At 28.0% G+C, this 20,876-nt stretch overlaps 3 protein-coding genes across 5 annotated transcripts; 1 reads left to right on the top strand and 2 right to left on the bottom strand.

Moving 5' to 3' along the window:
- Nucleotides 1-85: 85 nt before the first annotated feature.
- Nucleotides 86-20,504, bottom strand: LOC135931475 (NAD(P)H-hydrate epimerase-like). The gene is made up of 6 exons (XM_065468608.1): nt 20,224-20,504; nt 7,532-7,611; nt 7,128-7,264; nt 6,311-6,620; nt 6,090-6,222; nt 86-550 (listed from the first exon to the last, which is right to left on the bottom strand). The coding sequence occupies exons 1-6, from the start codon at nt 20,280-20,282 to the stop codon at nt 442-444; spliced, it is 828 nt and encodes a 275-aa protein (XP_065324680.1). The 5' UTR covers nt 20,283-20,504; the 3' UTR covers nt 86-441.
- Nucleotides 9,734-10,973, top strand: LOC135931474 (uncharacterized). Of its 3 annotated transcripts, XM_065468605.1 has the most exons (8): nt 9,734-9,832; nt 9,883-10,093; nt 10,135-10,265; nt 10,310-10,360; nt 10,405-10,455; nt 10,496-10,573; nt 10,615-10,741; nt 10,782-10,973. In XM_065468605.1, the coding sequence occupies exons 2-8, from the start codon at nt 9,883-9,885 to the stop codon at nt 10,925-10,927; spliced, it is 795 nt and encodes a 264-aa protein (XP_065324677.1). In that variant the 5' UTR covers nt 9,734-9,832; the 3' UTR covers nt 10,928-10,973. The 3 variants fall into 3 exon arrangements, with proteins under 3 accessions (XP_065324677.1, XP_065324679.1, XP_065324678.1); XM_065468607.1 differs by lacking the exon at nt 10,310-10,360; XM_065468606.1 differs by lacking the exon at nt 9,734-9,832 and having other exon boundaries at nt 9,857-10,093.
- LOC135931473 (uncharacterized) lies at nt 11,170-12,514 on the bottom strand. The gene is made up of 4 exons (XM_065468604.1): nt 12,401-12,514; nt 12,178-12,360; nt 11,815-12,135; nt 11,170-11,777 (listed from the first exon to the last, which is right to left on the bottom strand). The coding sequence occupies exons 1-4, from the start codon at nt 12,481-12,483 to the stop codon at nt 11,246-11,248; spliced, it is 1,119 nt and encodes a 372-aa protein (XP_065324676.1). The 5' UTR covers nt 12,484-12,514; the 3' UTR covers nt 11,170-11,245.
- Nucleotides 20,505-20,876: the final 372 nt, after the last annotated feature.

Raw genomic sequence — 20,876 nt, 5'->3', positions numbered from 1 at the left:
AATAGAATGTAATTGACAATAGTATATCAAATAGATAAATTGATTAGTTTTATATGTTATCATAACATTTTTATAAAAATTTATGATTTATTTTTATCGTGTTTAGCGTTTTTATAAATAATTTGATTTTAAAAATTGATAAATAAATATATTCTAATATTTAAGAACCCTTTGAAATTTGACAAAAATGTCAGGAAGAAGGGCACCTATTATGCTGTGAGAATAATTAAGAACAAAATTATAAAGTTTTATATAAAGAAGAATGAATAGAAAAGAATTTTAAAACTTTACAATAAATTTTTTTTTTTTTAAAAATGGAAGATTACTTTAAAATGTAAATGTCCTTTAACATTTTGTCATACCAAAAAACAAAAGTGGATAAAAGAAAAAAATAAAATGGAATGGGGGGTGGGAATATTGGAAGATTATAATTTATTAGCATCATGTGTTATTGGCTAAGAATTCGTTTAGATCGACGCATTGGCTTCCTCCAGGAAAATCCGGTAATTTTAGGTCGCATTTGCATTTCAGGCTTGGCGGTAAGAAGCGTCTAGAATTACGTTTAATCGATTTTAAAATATATTTACTAATTTATAATTCCATTCATTTTTTTATGGGTTCTGGTTCTAGGTTTTTTTTTAAAGAATGTTGGTATGCTCCCTAAAATTTTGAAAAGTTTGTTTTGGTTTTTAAATTTCTGCGATTCCAGATTTTGGTTACAAACTGTTACGAATTTTAAATGTGAGAAAATTTTGAAATTAAAAAAAATTTGATTTTGACCGGAAATGTACATAGCATCTACACTGTGAATTTTAAACAATTTTGCCCTAGAAAAATTTTAAGTATTCTTTAATGAATTTTTATATATAAATTTTATATTGGTAAAGTTTATGGTTAAAATTTGGAATTCAAATCAGATTTTTGAAATTTAAAAATCTACCCCCAGTATAGTGTTGTTAAAAAGTCGAGTTCACCCGACTCTGACTCAGAGTCTGAGTCGTTAGTCGACTCACTGAAGTCGTGAACTCAAGTCGTGGTAAACATTATAAAAACTTAGAGATTCCTAATCCCACTATGACGTATATACTGTTGCAATCTGTCCATATTTGATTATTTATTATATTTTAATACTTCAACCATGAATATAATATCCTGAAATTACAGAATACCCAATGACAGACAATATTACAATATAAACGAAAACGAATGTATGAAGAAAACTGTATTTTTCCGAATGTTATATAAAGGTATAATAATAATCCTTGATTGACAGCTTTTAACACTCTAACGTCAATCACAACATATAACCGGGTAGATCCGAAAAAAAGCGTCCCGTTTTGAAATCTTTATTTAGACTCGAAAACGCGTCACTCGTTTTTTTTATTTAAAGCAATATAATGTAACTTATAATCTCAATCAAAAACTTGAATCTTTTATTCCCCGAAAAACGGCCTAAATGGGTTTCCGCCTTGTTGGACTATAAATTGATCATTAGTTATAACCGCATAAACATGAACATACTTTAAAATTATATATAAATACAATTATAGAAATGAAAAAATATAATAACGAAATATTTCTTGGACCTGTCCCTCCCCCCCCCCCCCCCCTCATTCCTTTTTCTTGTATAACAGCTGACAATTTATTGATCCAGCTGATCGAACGTCATCGTGATTTTGATTATTCAAGTTGCTCTAAAAATTTTTAACGTCGCTCCACTTTCGATAATCCAGTGAAATTTAAATCAGAAAGGTTTAGCGGGCAAATTATTGTTGGATAAAGCGTAATGCAAGGAGGCGTTGCGTCTTGCGTAATTATTTTTTAATAAGCCGCCAAGGCTTTATCACTGGTAAACGTTCTTTCAGGTTTATGATATAAATTTCGGAATCGATCTCTATTCAATAATAATTTTTTTTATCAGGTTACAAGTACAAGATCCCTTTTTCGATAATAATTCCAATTTATCCAAAAATTATAGGCTTTTTATAATCAGATTTCGGTAGATAAATCTAAATATATAATTAAGAAGATTCTGAGAAAGAAGGCGAGAGGTGAGAATTAAAGCTTTTACCGCGGTAATTCCAGCTTCGTTAGCGTATATCAAAGTTGCTGCAGTTAAAAAGCTCGTAATCGGATCTCGGGTAACGGGAGGAAGCCCGTTTCATAGCGATGGTTTTATTGTCCGACTCTATAATTCGTCCCGCCTTAGATGCTCTTCGCCGATTCGCAATTTTTTTTTCACCTATCCTAGTATTCAAATTTCCTTTTAAAAAAAATGCTCGCCATTATTTCGATTTTTACTTCAAAAAAAAAATATAACCAGATAAAATTAGCAGCAGAGTTGTTAAAAGATACTTTTTAAATGGACCTAGATACAGATACATCTTCTAAAAAATTATCTAGATACAGATACAGCTTCTAAAAAGTTATCTTGATACAGATACAATTTCAGATACAATTTAAAATGTATCTAGGTACAGATACATTTTTTATTGTACTCTTAGATAAGGTTTGAATAAACCTAAATTAGGATTCTATTGTGCAAATTCATGAAATGATCTAAAAAATTTATTGACTCGATATTACATTTATCAAAATATAACTAAAATAATGATTTTTAGATATTAATATAATATATGATTAATATAAATAATTATTATATATCATTAATAAAATAATATATGATTAAATGATTATAAATAAATTTTAGATTTCAGTAACAAAATATTTTTAAAATTTTGGTCATTAAGACATCCTCGTTAGGGATTGTGGTGTTATATCTAATGAATAACATTTTTATATCAGAATATTGTTTAAAAATACTAAAATTTCGGCATTCATTTTAAAAAAAACTATTATAAATTTGTTGATTATCAGAATTTAAATCATTAACTAGGGATACTGAAAAAAATTGGATATTAAATTACTGGGTTTTTTTTCACAGGTTTATGATTCTGATATTCCAAAATCCTGAGTAGTAGTATAAAGATCTGATATTGATATTGGTGCAACTGTTTCTTCATCTTTCAGCTCATCAATGGATTCACTAATATTTTTAATTGGCTTGAAAACTCTGTCATAAATAAGTAATATTATGTTTATATTTATAATAAAATAAACCTAAAAGACTTAATAAAGTTTTTGGCATTATTAGTAATGAATGGTCTTTGAGATTTTATTTTGTATGCAATAATCCTTTGCTATATCTTGTAAATTTTTTGCTATTTTATCATATGTATGACTACTAGTCATTCTTTTACAAGCCAACGCTACATTTTCTTTCCTAACTTGTTGGATCTATATAGTGTGCAGTGACTCCTATGTATGAACTAAAAATTAACATTTCTTAAAACTGCTCAAATAATTTGTTTGTAATTAAATTATTATACAAATTTAAATGTTAGCTATACCGGCGATATGCACTCCAACAATCTGCTGTTGTACATATTATCGATGGTTCTATTAGACTTTTAATGATTTCTTTCTTTTCATTCTCCCATCTTTGGAAGATTCAGCAACCACTGTTTGTCCGCAAATTATATTTTTTTGTGGAGCTAATGTTTTGATCATTTTTATAAATGAAGGATTTTCAACAATTGAAAATGGCTGAATGCTATCTATAATAAAATCAGTTATTAAATCATCTAAAGTGGTTTGGGTTAAAGTCTGAGGTCTCTTGGAAATAAAATCAATGGACGATGAGCCTAGTCCAATATTTTCTTTAATAGATTTTTTCTCCTTCCCCTTTTTTATTTGGAATAAGAGTGTTTGATGTTTTCTCTTAAAATTTAAAATTGTAAACATTTATTTAGTATCTATACCCTTAAATGTTTTCAATGTTGCAAGTTGAAGTAATGCTAACTGAAATTTGCATATTTTTTGGTAGACATGGCAAACATTTTACTAACAGATGAAATATTATTTTAAAATATGGTCTATAAATTGGCCATGGAAAATTTTCGTCATTTTCGTCATCAATATTAATTTTAAAAATTAATATAATAGAATAGAATAAAATACCAATTCCATTGCAATTAAAAATGGCAAATTCCTTGAGATGGATTGTAATATCAGAATTTGCTTGTTGTTGATAACTCAGGCATAATATTTAATTAATATTTATATATTCTTTTTTATATAAAAGTTTTAATATTTTACATATATATATAATTTTTTAATATATATATTAATATTAAGTTATATGCTCATATGAAATAAAATAAATTTTACATTCAAGTATTTTTATTTATAATATAAAAAAGCGTTAAATAGAAGTATATCAGAATGTATCTTAAAAAGTATCTAAAAACAGATATAGATACCTCTAAAATATAATCTAGATACAGATACAGATACTTTTATCAAAAATCTTGCTAGATACAGATACCACATTTTTATATCTAGTTACTTTAACAACTCTGAAAATTAGTATTCTAAAAATATTTTTCATATTTTTATATTCTAAAATGTATCTCTTCTTAGACTCTTGTGGGACCAGGTTTATGTTAAATACAAAAAGAAAGTAAATATATATTTTTCAAGGGTATCTATTTCAATAACCTTTGCGGCAAACGATGTATGATCCAATAAAATTAAAATTTATGAACCAATAAAATTAAAATTAACACCCATAATTATGATCAAGAATATTTCATTTGAATTGCGTATAATCAAGTTCAACATTTTTTTCCTAATGTTCCCTCCTTAAATTCTAGTGGGACCAATGAAATATAATAATACCTAGATTGATGATGCATTCATTAAAAGTGTACATCAATGAAAAACAGCTGAGGACGCCATTTTGGTTACCCATATCATAATTTAAAATTTTTAAACGAGAGGCCAATTTATTCCTATGTCTAACGCAAACTTTATTAAAGAATTGGCTGATCGAGATTAATAAGGAAGCGAGTTATCAATTTAATAGTAGTTTTTTTAACCTGAGGATAATTACTATATTGGTTACCAAAATGGCGGGTCCAGCTGATTTGCATTCAACGACGCTTCCTAATAAATTATTATAAATGCATCGTCGGTCTAGGTATTATTATATCATTGAGTGGGGCAAAGTAAATATATTTCTTTAGGGTATCTATCTCATAACCCTTCGGTAAACAACGTATAATCCAATTAATAAGATTAGCACCCATAATTATGATTCATGAATTTAAGCGAATTAAGTAAAGTCTTCAACAGTGTATTTTTGGGGGGAAAATCTTTTTTTTTAAAAAAAGAAATTCTGATTGTTTAAAAACTTTCAGAAGTTTTAAAATTTTAATGAAATTTATATTTTTCTTCTATAAAATTTCTATCTGGACTTACTTGGTTTAAATCGAATTTTAAAATTAAGTTATAAAGTTAATTTTTTCCAGTTTTTGTCTTAGGGAAAAAAAGGCATTTTTGTGTTCTTACAAAGGGCTAGCTCAATATTCTATTCAGAAAAATCTAACGCGAGCCTTAAAATTTTGCCCATAGATGGCACAAAGGTTCGGGAATCCATTAGCCAAAATCTTCACTAAAATGATATTTAGTTAATCTAAATATGTGTTAATTGAGTGTCGAAAAAACACCTCTCGACACTAACCTACTAACAATATTATCCATTTGTCATATTATATAAAGATATATGTGGTGTTGAATAGAAAGAAAAAGAGAGGAAATTGAGAGCATTCATTCATTATGATTATCCCAGATTGTTAATAATATTATTATTATTTTAATTTGAATATTACATACTTATTATTTTTTATATTTAATTTTTGTTAAACTTTATGATAATATTATGGATTTTAATTAGACATTGGCTGAAATTCATATGGTATGCATTCCCAAGCATTGACGGCATACATTTCCGGTACGCCCAATAAATGATTTAAATTTGAAAAAAAATAACATATTGACGCTGAACATGTATAAATTTAAGAACAAAATATGAAAATGTTTTCCGGCAAATCTGCACCAATCACCGCGTGCCATGCCAATAAAAATCTACGCTTTTTTTTTCTCATTTTCCTCCGAAAACACACACTCGAAAATCAGGCGGGCTATAAGTTGCCCCGGCCTACGCGCCAAATAAATATTTTACTTACCCTCCTAAAAAGTGGTATCTTCCCTTAAAATATTTTGAGCATTCTTTCGGGGCCGTCAACGAAACGAGGGCGTCGGGCCGAATGCAGTAAGCGCCTAAACTGGATGGCGATGTTCTTCCGTCCACGTCCCAACCTTTAAATTAATGCGCGAAATCGTGAATACAAAATGGTTTCGCGGATTTGAATATAACATATGTTTGATAAAATTAATTAAATGTTACCCGAAGGAACGTCGAGACTGATGACCGGGATCTTGAGGGCCGCTATCTTGCCTATGACGTCATCGAAAGGAGGCCTGAACATGCTATTCGTATGGGGCGAAACAGCGGGTTCCCCAATTTTTGGCGTTTTGGCCGAAAACCCGAAACCGAAAAGGGCGTCCACAACAAAGTCGAAACCGGATTCGATGAGAAAATGTTCGCGAGGAAGATAGGAAAGGAAAGGAATGTCTAGCTTGGCTATTTGAGTTTTGAGAGAGGAGAAAAATTTGTTATTAGACTGCACGGGGTAATAAACGGATGGTTTGTAACCCTTTTTAAAAAAACAGATAAATAAAAACAGTTTTTTATAAAAAAGAAATATAGATACAAAAAAAACTTTGGTTTTCTATTTGTTTTTTTGACATATTAACAAGGATCTCCAGTAGGTATACCAAAACTCTGGTTGACATCATAAAATACCAATTATGACTTTATAAATAATTGGTCTCAATTGTAGTTTATTCATCTTCCATATTTTTAATACAATTACAAAAAAAATATATATATTAATCATCATGCAATATTAATAATGATATATCCCAGATTGTAACAGAAAATATCTTTTTGAACAAAATCATGTCATGAGTCAAGCCAATCATCTTAATATATTTCTAAGGGTTCTCAAGAAATCACCTGATTCTCGGGCTGATAATCTGGATTCGGCTCAAATGGAATAATTCCACACTATTCTAAGGGATTTTATTCCTGACTTTTAAGGAAGAGATAGTATTTACATTGTTTTTTTTTAAAAAAAGGAAGAAAAAAAATAATAACTTACAAATAATCTTAAATGTCTGGCGCAAACCAGTCCATCTCCTCCATTATTTCCCGGTCCACAACACACCAGTACAAGACCTCCTTTGCTCAACTGGCTTAAAGGGTAACATGACAATATGGCTTCGGCGCAGCTTAGACCTATTTACACATATATATATATATACATGTTTATTAAAACAGACGATTTTCACATGTTTTAACTTTTATGAGCATACGATAAAAAAAAAAATTATTATCCTTCACATTTTATCAATATTTTTTTACGATAACTTCTCGTATATCGATTGAATTCACTTATCGCTTGTTAATACGACAAAAAAATATTTTATCTTATCAATCTGAAACTTATTCCATTTCCGGTTTAAAAATAATATTTTTCGAGAATTTATTCGAAAAAACGCAAACCAGCTAATTCCATCAATTGTTCCAACGTATACGCGTATTCCCCCATCAATTCTTCGTCTAATTTTTTAGCTTCTGATTGGCTATATTATACGTACAATTAAAATAATATATTTAAGAACATGATATATGGAAAGATAAAAAAAAAAGGTGCTGAAATTTTTAGCATCAGCTGAATGCCAAAAAGCGCAAGATGCTGAGATATCGCTCAGACGATGCTAGCCGTATTAATTCAACTACTCATTTTGTATGAAAGAATGGCATGCTATTTAAAATTTATATTCTAGACCAGTCGTTGTTTCTACACATGCCAATCTTGTTTGACGACTTCCAGACAAAACTTTTTTTTTTGTCTTCAAAATGTTATTTCGGTTTTTATTTAAAATATCAATTTAATAATAGAAGTGTTTATAAATTATAATGAACGCCATATATTCCTGGTGGTAATTTTATATAAATAAGAGCTTTCTTGACATGATTGAATTATAGATTTAAAAACAATTAATTATTATATTATATGAGGGGTAACACCCTTAATTTTTGAGCATAATCCTTATCGTCACCTGATTATTATAGCAGGTGCTCACATTTTCACCTTTTCGTAACAATGCAAGGGAGCGATTTTTAAAAAAATCGTATACCAAACCGATAGTCGCCATTTTGAATTAATTATTTTTTTTTCGAAATAAAAAAAAATATTTGGAAAAGGGGGCCTGCCTCGTAAATCTTAAATTAGTCCCACCAACCCTATTCTACCCAGGGCGTAGGGACCAGTGAAACAGGTTCGCTTTCTTTCTTTCAGCTGAACTAGACTCCATTTTAATTGAACTTTAGGAATGACCCAGATCTTATGCCAACTCAGAGCTTTAACGGAACTAGTATAATCTTTTGCAGGCACATAAATGGGAGGTGGGGGGGGGGGGGTCAGATTTAGAGAATATATATAAAAGAGTTCATGAATTGTTTCATGAGGTATTCTATTTCAAATAGGAGTTTCAGGAAAAATCCAGGCCGTGCCAAGCAAATGGTACCTTTGCATGTCTCCGATAAATATCAATAAAAAGTTACTCGATTTGATAAAAAATCTTTTTAAACCTATATAATATATATAGTATTCAGAAACGTAGACAAAAAAGGCTTAAACTGGTCCTTAAAATTTTTGAAAAGTGGGTTACGAAATTCTATGTTAGATGGGGGGGGGGGGTGAATTGGTCCCCACTAGATTCATTCAAGTTTCGTTGGTTCATACCGAGGCATTATTACTTCCGCCCCCGAATTTGTCATAACAAAATGGTGTGGAGGAAAGTGGCCACTTACAAATGACAGAAAAATTATTATTTTTTTCTAACTAACGCAAAGTCGGCGGCCATATAATTTTTTTTTTTAATAATTACATTTTTTTTTTCTCCCCCAAGGATTTTCAAAAATTACCAATCTAATTATTATTATTTTTATTTTTCGAAAATAATTAGCATTTCATAATTAAGTTTTTTTATTTTTATTTTCCTAGAGTACATAAATATATTAACATTTGTCAAATAAAATAAAATGGTTTGGATCGATTTTCCTATTTTTCGAGATTATCAAATTGAGGTCAGTTTTCACTTTCGGAGTAAAATATGCTTCGTCTTATCTCCTAGAGGATTTTAATCTTCTTTTTTTTTTCAAACAGAAGCGACATTTTTTAAATGCATTTTTTTAAGGGTTTCGGAACCGAACCTCGAATCTCAAAATTTTTCAAAATGGAGAGAATTGAATCATTATGAATACATCTGAAAGTTCAACCTAGACTAACGATGCATTCATTAAAAGTGCGTATATCAATAAAAACAGCTGGGGACGCCATTTTGATTACCCGTATCATTATTTAAAAAAAAATTTAAACGAGAGGCCAATTTATTCCTATGTCTGAAGTATAAGGAATTGCCTGATCATCGAGATAAAAAGGAAAGCGAGTTATCAATTTAATAGTAGTTTTTAACATGAGAATAATTACTATATAGGTTGCCGCCAAGATGGCGGGTCCAGCTGATTTGCATTCGGCGACGCTTGTCAGTCAAAATATTATTCTATGCATCATATTACCACAATTTTAAAATATTTGAAATATAATTTATAATTTCTTAACATTCATGTTAGGCTATGTCCTAAATATCAAAAATTGCATAAAAATAATCTCGCGCAATTTGCGCGAGTTTAACGAAAAAAAAATATAAGCCATTTTAAACGGAAAATTAAAATGTTGGCCTAAATGATTTTTTCGATTTTGCGCATATTACACGATTCTTACAAATTTTACGATTCGTAAAACTTTAATCTTTTTTTCTTTAAACTTTTGTAATTTGTGCGAAAAGATGGCGAATGAATCTAATTTGATGGAAAAAATAAGGCCTCATAGATTTCTTTGGTGTAATAGCGACCTCAAATATAGGGACACTGCAGCAAGTAAAATAAAATGGGAAGAGATAGGGAAGATATATGAATTAAACTATGAGCAAATAAAAAAAAAGTTCACAGCTATAAAGTCAAAATTTAATAAATTTTATTCCCTTTCAAAAAAATCAGGTATGATATTATTAAATATATTATAATTTAATTTTATATAGGTTCTGGTGCTGCTATGATAAGCAGTAGGCACTTGAAATTTATAGAAGATTATTTTTGGCTAAAAGATAATGTGGAAGATATTTGTAAGAATGCAGAGGCAAGTTTTAGTTTGGATCAAATATCTTCACATGTATTATAAAATGAAATTATAATTATATAATAACAATATTTTAGGATTATGAACAAAATATCCAAGATGTGGTGAATGTACAAACATCATCACAGGTATTATAACATGAAATTATAATTATATAATAACAATATTTTAGGATTATGAACAAAATATCCAAGATGTGGTGAATGTACAAACATCATCACAGGTATTATAACATGAAATGTATATAATGAACTATATATTAGGATTACGAGTTAAATACACATGATCTTTTAACTGATATTGTTAATCCTACTGATATATATGAGAAAGAAATTTTAGAGGTTAAATTAATTTTATGTATATATTATTAATTTAATTATAGTTAGACAATTCTTTTAATAAAGAAAATATTAATCCATGTAGCTCAAAGAGGAAGAATTTAGATACTCCTAAATCTAAAGCTAAAAAATCTAAGAAGTATGAAGATGAAAAAATGGAGATATTTAGGGGTACATTTATATATTTAATAATTATTAATTTTTAAAATAGGTTTTGCTGCCAAACATACATCCCAAGGAGATGATCCCCATAATATTATGGGTTTTTTCAAATCATATCAAGCTCAATTTAATATTATGACTGATAAAGAAATTTTTGATTTTAAATTAAAATTTATAACAACAATGTTAGTTTAGTTTATACTGTATTTTTTTAATTAATTTATACATTTTTATATCTTAATTTTTAATACCATAATATGTTAAACATATTTTGTATATTTATTTATAATAAAAATTATTGAAATTTAGTCATTTGTCTTACTCATTAAATTAATTAGAAATAACTTACTTATATAATGTAATCAAAACAACACTTTTATTTGCACTTTTTATTGAATATTTATAAATAAATTATATAACTTTGACAAATGAAAACATTCATAAGAGATATAAGGTTATGGGAATTAAGAAATATAAGATTATGGGAATCAAAAATTAATGTGTACAAAAATTTTACATATAATTATTTACAAATAAATTAAAAGTTTCTCTAATATTATTAGAGCTTTCAGTCCATCGCTGGAACTGAGATTGGGTAAAATTGAGTATTGGGTATTGTTCATGATTTATATCTGTGCTATGATTTCCATCAAGATCTATTATAATATTATGCAAAAGGCAGTCAGCCTTAACTATTTGTATAGTGTTTGTAATATTTGTTTCTGAAGGTTTGTAAAGATGTCTGAATTTGGCACTCATGATGCCAAAGCATCTCTCTATTGATACTCTGGCTTTTGATAATTTAGTATTGAAAGTTGATTTATTATCATTCAAATTAGTTTTGTAGGGTTTCATAATAAAATCCAATAGGGGATAAGCATCATCACCTACAAATACATAAGGTGCTCTAATATCTGTAGATGGTAAAAAATTTGGATTGGGTATCTTGATGATTTTATTGATCATTCCTTCATAAAATAGGCTCTTTGAAAAGATACTTCTATCTGAGATAGACCCAGGAAAGCCAACTTCAATCAACATGAATCTAGAAAAGAATTAAAATTTAGAAAATATATAATTACCTAGCTTTATCATCTGAAATACCTTGAATGACAATGGAGTTGTATTTTTTATAATTATAAAATGTGGAACCACTTTTTTTAGGTTGTTTTATTTTAACATGTTTTCCATCAATAGATCCTATTATATGAGGAAAACCTGATTTCCTGAAATATTCTGCTGAAATTTCAAGCATCTGTTCAACTGTTGGTAAACAGAGATGCTTGGGTTGAAGACCAATCCATATTAATCTACAAGTTGATGTAACTATTGTACTTACTGATGTTTTGCCAATCTTAGCATATAAAGCTATTTTTCTAAAGCTCATACCAGTTGTCAAATATCTATAAATATATAGATATTATATAAAAAAATAATCATCATACATGAGTGTTATATATAGTCTATGCTTCATACTGATAGAATTTTTATGTATAACTATAGTGGTGTCTATAGATTCCAATTTTGTAAGAATGTAATTAAATGTTTCCACATGCATATGGAACATCTGACGAAATTTGTCAGGATATGAAGGAATACTATCAAATGTTCTAAAAATTCCTTGATCTCTAGAATTAATACATATAATATAAATCATATCATATATACCGTCCTTCTAAAAATCTATGCCTTCTTCTAGACTCAGTCGTATCTTCAAATAATATAAAATAGAGAAATAGTATATCATGCATATCAAACAATTTAAAATTGAAAATAAATGTATGATTCTGGACATGTTTCGTATCTCGCAAAACTCGCTAAAGTTGTGCATTTCGCAAAACTTTTGCGAAATTATTTTTTTGATTTAGGACACGGCCTTAATTAAAGAAATTTAATTTTTTTAAAATTATTATTGGGCCAATTAAAAAAAAAATAAACCACGTGATTAATTTTAAAAAAAAATGGAAGCCAATATGAATTCATGAGAACAAACGGGTAAAAACCGTTTAAAATTTAGCGGAGTGGAACTGAGCGGTTATAACGGTTCAACCACCCCTAAATTTTATTTTATACGAACAAATTAACGAAAAATGAAAATCTTGTTTGTGGCTAATATTATTTTTTACGTCTGCTTTTTTTTTGAAAACTGATAAAAAAATATATATATATATATATTAAAAGAAAGTATTTAATCAATAAAAAAATTTAAAATATAATTAATTATTCTTGTAAGAATTAGCTCAGAATTTGGAAATATAACATAATTTTGAAAGTAAAAAAATTATAGAAGAGAAGAGAAGAGAAGAGAAGAGAAGAGAAGAGAAGAGAAGAGAAGAGAAGAGAATAGAAGAGAAGAGAAGAGAAGAGAAGAAGAAGAGAAGAGAAGAGAAGAGAAGAAGAAGAGAAGAGAAGAGAAGAGAAGAGAAGAGAAGAGAAGAGAAGAGAAGAGAAGAGAAGAGAAGAGAAGAGAAGAGAAGAGAGAGAAGAGAAGAGAAGAGAAGAGAAGAGAAGAGAAGAGAAGAGAAGAGAAGAGAAGAGAAGAGAAGAGAAGAGAATAAAAACAGATAATATCAAATTATAAATAAAAGACCATTTAAAATATATTACTACATATTCGATTGTAAAGAAGAACTCTTAATTATATTATAAAAAACTTGAAAACTCACATCCTCATCTTTTTTTGCCAGGAATTTTTACATTTTCTCTCTAACCAATAGTTGGTTACGAATTTAACAATAGTTATCGTCTGCTTTTTTTAAAATTTTATTTGAATCGACAAAGTTTTAAACCATATTTCAAATCAAGTCAAAATATCAAAGAAAGCATTTGAAGAAAACTTACAAATACAAAAGTAATATATTTTTTTTATTAAAAATAAATATAAATCATCTTTCGATCCGTATAGATAGAGTTTGTCCAATTTTACGAAATATTAGAAACGCTAGTGGAAGTCAGCTGTTCGCCATTTTGATTACGTTTGTTAATGTAATAATAATTTATTATCATCATACGATTTTGCATATAAATCCCTAATATTTTTGTCTAAAAAATTATTTTAAAAAAAAAATGCCAAGCGGTCGTAGCTAAACTTTTCAGCTGGAATAAAAATAGGGTGATAGGTGGGAAGGAAAAGGTTACTTTAAAAGGAGGATAGTTTATCATTGTTCTATTTCTAACTTCTATAATAGAACCCTCGTAAAAGAAATCAAGATATCAAGAAAAAACGAAATAGGAACCATAAAAATATTTAGGAACAGGAAATGGAATAGCCATTTTTTTAAAAATAAATAAATATTTAGAAACAGGAAATGGAACAGCCATTTTTTAAAAAAAAAAAATATTTAGAGCAAGAAACCTACATTTTTTTAAAAAAAAATTAATTTTCCGAATTCCAGGAAAAAATAATTAAACCAAAAAAAAAATAACCTATAGCTTCTGTTAAGCTCAATTTTGTTGATGCTGCTAGTGTGGCCTTGGCGGGGGGGGGGGACTTTATTAACCTCTTAATGGTTAACTGTGCAGATATGCATCAGGCTAGATTTTCTATTTAGGATTATTTTTTTTCGGCTGATTTTTTTTTTTAGAATATCGTATTTGAGCATTAATCAATATAATTTGGAAAAAAAAAAATTGAGCATCTTTATCCACTAGAAAAATCTCGACTATTTAATGGGTTAAGATTAACTTTTATCCTCAAATCCCTAATATTTGAATCTACGAATTCAAATCTCAGAACCAGAAGCGTGAGGCGGAACCTAACCTTATCCGTAAAACTAGTTTGTCAACCACTCAAACTTTAACACCTGACCCAGAATTCATTTAGCGGAAATTAGTGCTAAATGTGAATGGAATGCGGTGTAGTGAAGATCCCTGAACAAGATTTGAATCTTAATAATTGCCGGAATTTTTTTTGTAAATTCAAAAAAACAAAAAAAAAACAAATGTTTTAAATAAATAAACAATTTTATTTTTATCTTGAAAATTTTCTTTCTTTCTTTCTTTCTTTTCTTTTCTTTATTTATTTTTTTAAATTAATTTTATATTTTTTAATATTTAGGCCGCGCATACATAGCCTTATAAAAAAAAATTTTAAAAAATAATATTTTTTAAGATTATTTTTTTTTTCTCTCAAATTTATATTCTCGGAAGAAAATAAAGAATTAAATTCGATACCGTGGAACAACCTCTATGAGACTTGGGATGTTGTTGGCCCTGATATATTAGCGATTTCGGGCCGGGTCGAACCGGTTAAAGGGTTCGATTTGAGCCGATTTTTTAAAAACTGATAATTCAATATGTTATCCAGAAAAAAAGTATAACGCAAGCCTGGATGATTTTTGGACACAGATGGCACATAGGTTTGGATGGATAGCTAAATCTCAAGTTAATCAAAAATGGGGATGGAAGATTTTGGCCATGTGTTTCACAAATTTTATAAATTTATTGAAATTTTTCTTTTTCTTAAAAAAATAAAATAAATTAATATATTTAGGTCACACAGGCCAAAATAAGAAAACTTCTGAACCTAAACCAATATTCGTTAGTTTAAATCAGAGACCTGTAGAGAAGGAAGGAAGGAAGGAAGGAAGGAAGGAAGGAAGGAAGGAAGGAAGGAAGGAAGGAAGGAAGGAAGGAAGGAAGGAAGGAAGGAAGGAAGGAAGAATCCCTACCAAGATTATGTCCATAATTATTTTACGTAGAATCTTTCGCTCGTAGAAAAAGAAGGTTAAAGCGCTAAATATCGATTTTTTTTTATCCACCATCTTTTTTTTTCGTAATTATTTTTTTCCATCTATCCATCTAAAACTTTGTTCTCCTTTCTAAACAAATCATCAATTTACCTCAAAATCCAACAAAATAAAATTATAATAGTTTTTTTTTATTGATTTAATAAATTTATAACATATATGCAAAGTTATTGCTATACATAATATAGGGGATACCAAGGGGCAAAACGAAACAGGGGGTAAAGTGAGACTTTATTTTTTTTTTAGGAGAAATTTTTAAGCTATTTATTCATTTTACAATATAAGATAAATTATGATGACACACGATGATGAATGCGTTACAAAAAAATATTTTATCTCACTAAAGATTTTATTTTGTAATATTTATTATATGGGTTTTTACTCCAAATAATGGCAAAAAATGATTTAAAGTTGAAAAAAGAACATTTTGTCGCCCTAACATATATTAATTTTATAATTCTCACGCAAAAATTTTTAAAAAATTTTCATTTTAAAATTATTATTTTAAAGTTTTTTAATCTTTTAATTTATAAATTTTTTTTTTAATTATTAAATAATTAAACTGATATAACCAAATTTAGCGTACATTATCGTAGTGGTGAGGTGATAAAGATAATTGTATGATATCCTTAAATGTTTATAGTTTTAATTCAAATAATCTCAGTGTAAAATTATATATTTAGTCAAACTTTTATAGGGTACTTATCAGAGACCGTGCAGGGGCCGTATATTTAAAACCAAATATTTGAAATCGTCATTGTTAGCTATAAAATACAAAAATAAATGTTAATATATATTTGAAAAAATCCGGGCCGAACCGTGCGAATAGTACCTATGCAGGTCTCTTGTATTTATATACAATTAAAAAATATCAGAAACGATTTTTTTAAAAAAAATAAATATTATATTTATTTTTGATTTTTTCTAGCTAATAAGGGGCGATATTCAAATATTTGGTTTTAAAATATACGGCCCGGCCCGGATATTTTTTAAGAAGTCCGGTCCGGCCCGGGTATATCTTATAAAAATTAAAATATGGCCAGACCCGTGTACCCCAATATCCTAGCTTGGTCCATTTTTGGGTCCTGTTCAGATTTTCGAAATAATACGGGGTTGGTTCGCGCCTTCAGTTTTCTTGTAAATTATATAAGTATAAATAAAGGATTCCATGTTTTTTTGGGGAAAAAAAAATATATCCACATAATTTTCATATAATTATAAAATAAAGGATTTTAAAGATAAAATCATTTCCCCCTCGTAGCAAATTTTTGTTTGATAATCTATAGCCTTAAAATTAAAATAAAATTACTGATACAATCAAATTGGCGTAAAAATTTTAATAATGGGAAATGATTCAAAGTACCCCGGTTTGCGTTTCGACTAACCTACCCCCGTTTTTGTTAATTATAAAAAAAACTGATTTTTTAAAAATCATTACACATATAGAAGACTCTAAGACCATAAGGACCTTTTATAAAATCCGTTATATTTAGCCTCGGTCTCATACAATAAAAAGCTAACAAATTTACATTCAATTTCACGTATTCTTCTACGAATATAAAGATCCCGCGAATGTGACCTTTCCACGTAGCAAAAATTAAATCTGAAGCAAATTCCTTTTCCTAATCTCGCCGGAAACACCTGTTATCTTTTTTTCGCCATGCTAATCGCACCCTCCCCCCTCCTCCATTTTATTTTTTGTATATTCAAAAATATTTAATTTTATATAATTAAATGTCGTGATAATTTTTTTAAATTTTTTCTTAAATCGATTTTATTTTATAATATAAAAAAAATATTTCTTAAAAATTAATAATAAATTTTTGTTTTTTTTAAAAAAAATAAATAATTTTTCCGGCATAGATTAGTAGATTCCGTTAATCGGTTCGGGTCGGATATCAAGTACTTGACCCGGTTAGGAAGAATGATTTTAGATATCTGACGTATCTTAAGGGTTTTCTTCAGGGAGGAGGTAATAAAAAATTATTCACATATAATTAAAATAAGGTTAAAAAAGGGTTTAAAAATTTTTTTTCTTCTATTCCTTGACCTTTTGACTCCTTTATATATATATATACCCAATGCCTGACTCTACTTCGGTGGAACCATCCTCAAGGAAAGAAAGAAATGGAATGAATGATCAAAATCTTATCTAATAACTTTTAAAAAATAATCATTTTTTTTTATTATTGATTTCTTTTTAAAAAATAAAAAAATCTATAAAGTTCGTTCATTTCTCGAGGAAGGTTATAAAGATGAAATTCGGATATAAATGCTTTTAATTGGCATGCCAAGCACGAAAAATTCATTAATTTCAAAAATTATTTTTACGACAAATATAGATTTTTTTAAAAAAAATGCAATAAAATATAATATATAATAAAATAGAAAAACAAAAAGAATGAAGGGAAGAAATTTTTCTTTTTAATTAAAAAAAAAGCCACATAAATTTATGTTTCGAAGCAATGACATAATACCTAAACTGACGATGCATTCAATAATAATGCGTTTGAAAGCGTCGGTTGAATACGAATCAGCTGGACCCGCCATTTTGGCAACCCATATTAGTAAATTATCTTCATGCTTAAAGACTAACCATTTAAATTGATAACTTGCTTCCTCATTTATCGATGGCATAGTAAATAAATTGGTTTCTCGATTAAAAATTTTTTAAATTGATATGGGTATCCAAAATGGCGTCCCCAGCTGTTTTTTCATTGATGTATGCACTTTTAATGAACGCATCGTCTTTGGGATTCGAGATGAAAATTATGTAGACATATTTTTTTCCCCAAAAAACATGGAATCCTTTATTTATACTATATAATTTACAAGAAAACTGAAGGCGCGAACCAACCCCGATATTATTTCGAAAATCTGAACAGGACCCAAAAATGGACCAAGCCGGGATATTGGGTATCTTTTATCAAATTAATAGGCTTCCTGATAATTGCTCCTAAAGGGGAATTTCTAGCAAAGCAAACGCCACAAATCAGGGCAGGAGCTCACTTTATAGAGGTGGTTATGGTCACTTTTCGAAATATGAGACAAGATAATGATTTATTAATTATCTTCTAGATCAATTTCATTTCTGGAATATTCGAGGATGAATGAATGAAGAAAAAATGTTAGAAAGTATAAAAAAAATTAGGAAAAAAATCTAATTTGTCCTTAGAATTATGGTTTAACTCTAAGATTGACATTCCTTAATATTTTTAAGGTGTTTAGGGGTTCCCGCCATTTTACCAGGTCAGCTGTTTTTTTTCAAAATCAATTTCTTATCTTATCTAGCACGTTGGTCATAGACCTGCCCAAAATGAGCGAACGTGAATTTTATGAAGGCCCACCCTTCATAAAATTATGCCAATTTTTTTTCTCAAGGATACCAACAAACCTTGTACTCAGTTGTAGTTTAACTAAATGAGTGGAACTTACCCTTTCCGATATTGCAATTGTAATTTAAATAAATAATAATATAAGGCATATATATCTTATTTGTTTATTAATCTTGAATAGTTATATTCATGATAAGGAATGAGTTAAGAATATTTGAATCTATAGACATCAAAATTCCATTTCATTTGTTAGGTTATATTGTTCCAAAAGATGAACCTGATTATAAATCCTTTTCTTTTGTTTCCTATATCATCTCTTCAAAATAAATCTTTAGTTTTGTTTTCTTTAGCATCAATTTAAATTTTTTTTTAAAGAATTTTGTTCACATGAATTTAATTTTTACAATTTAAAAAAAAACAACTAAGAAACATACAGTGTACAAGGTGGTGGAAAGGAGAATGGTTAGGAGTAATTTGACTATATATTTTTTTAGGGGTACAAAATATGGGAGGTGGCAGGGGTGGGAAGAATAAAATTGAGGGTTAGGGAGTAAATCTGGGTGCGTTGCTTTCAAATTTTTTTTTATTATCATGAAGATGCAGGTTAGAAACATAAATCCAGAAAGGTAATTAAATTCACTGAGGATTCTGCCCCCATCCCCCCAAAAAAAATAATAAATGTGATTAAAATAAAAGTTTCAATTTATTTTATATATTTATTTATCTATCAGAGAACCTGGTTAGCTTTTCCCAGACCTGTTATAAATGTGCAAAGGAATCATTGTTAAATCACCCCCCCCCCCCCCTTGCCCCATCCCTTTTCATCTTGCAGGTTTATTTTTTTGGGAAAATTCCACTTATTTTCATCTTTACAGTAATTTATTACAAAGGTATAAATTTATATAAAAACTTTAAATAAAACATTTTAAAAATAAATATTATTATAATTGAGTTCTCAAAAAGAAAATAACTAAGAAAAATTCCTTGAATCATTTGTAAGGTCACTTAAAAAAATTTGAAAGTAAAATTCTAAAAAGTAGATTTGATTATGAGGGTGACTAAATAATTTGTTAATTTTAAATAATGTGCTTCAAATAAACTTTTTAAAAATGAATGTATTAGTATCATTTAAAAATATATATATATATATCTGATCTATATTTGTTTTAAGATGTAAATATTCACAAAATTTTAATATAAATAGTTAGATTTTTAATATAAATTATTTTATTTGTTGATTAACTGTTTAAATATATTGTAAGAATATTTAATAAAATGTATAAATAAACAGATAATTTTTTTTATTTGTTTAAAAATGAACTGAATCATCTACTGAAAGCATAATCATTTTCAAGATTCTAAACCCCGAACCTATACAAAATTAATATGTAAAGGAAATTTGGATTACCTTAAATAGCATTTTGTACCATATGATGACTGTGATTCCTGTGAATATTGTCTAGCCATTTTAAGTTTACCACCACCCTTGACTGGTTGCTGTGATACGAAGGGGAAAGTTAATTTTCTATCGGGTCCTGATAAAACAATGTTTATTGGCTTATAATTTTTGTCTTGTGGGGGATTTGTCGTTTTTTGAGCCGATGTTAAGGAAAATTTACGGAGTTGGGCAAAAATTTTGGAATAATCAATGATAGCCTTTTTATATTTTAATGCAATTTTCTTGCAAAAAAGGTTTTAATACATACAACTTGTAACAAAGTAATTAACACTACTTAAAAAGCTTTTAGATGAAATTATAATTGAATTAACTTTGAAAAAGATTTATCCATTTAAGGGCTTTCAAATTTTGTGGACTTAACAATCATATGTTTATAAAATAGTCCAGTACACTTATAGAAATGTTAGATATCGAATTTCTGGATAAAATCAATTTCTTCAAAATAATAATATCATCATATATAATAATTTTATCTCCTTATTATTAACTTACTAGAATAATATAAAAATATATTAAAATATATAACCTAAATAAGATATAAATTAGAATATTAACGTAAAACAAAATATAAATTTTTAGATAAAATAAGATAAATATTATTC

This window comes from Gordionus sp. m RMFG-2023, chromosome 1 (assembly GCF_954871325.1).
Source record: "Gordionus sp. m RMFG-2023 chromosome 1, tfGorSpeb1-WG-v2, whole genome shotgun sequence".
Lineage (NCBI taxonomy): Eukaryota > Metazoa > Nematomorpha > Gordioida > Chordodea > Parachordodidae > Gordionus > Gordionus sp. m RMFG-2023.
This window is presented reverse-complemented; position numbering and strand designations above follow the sequence as displayed.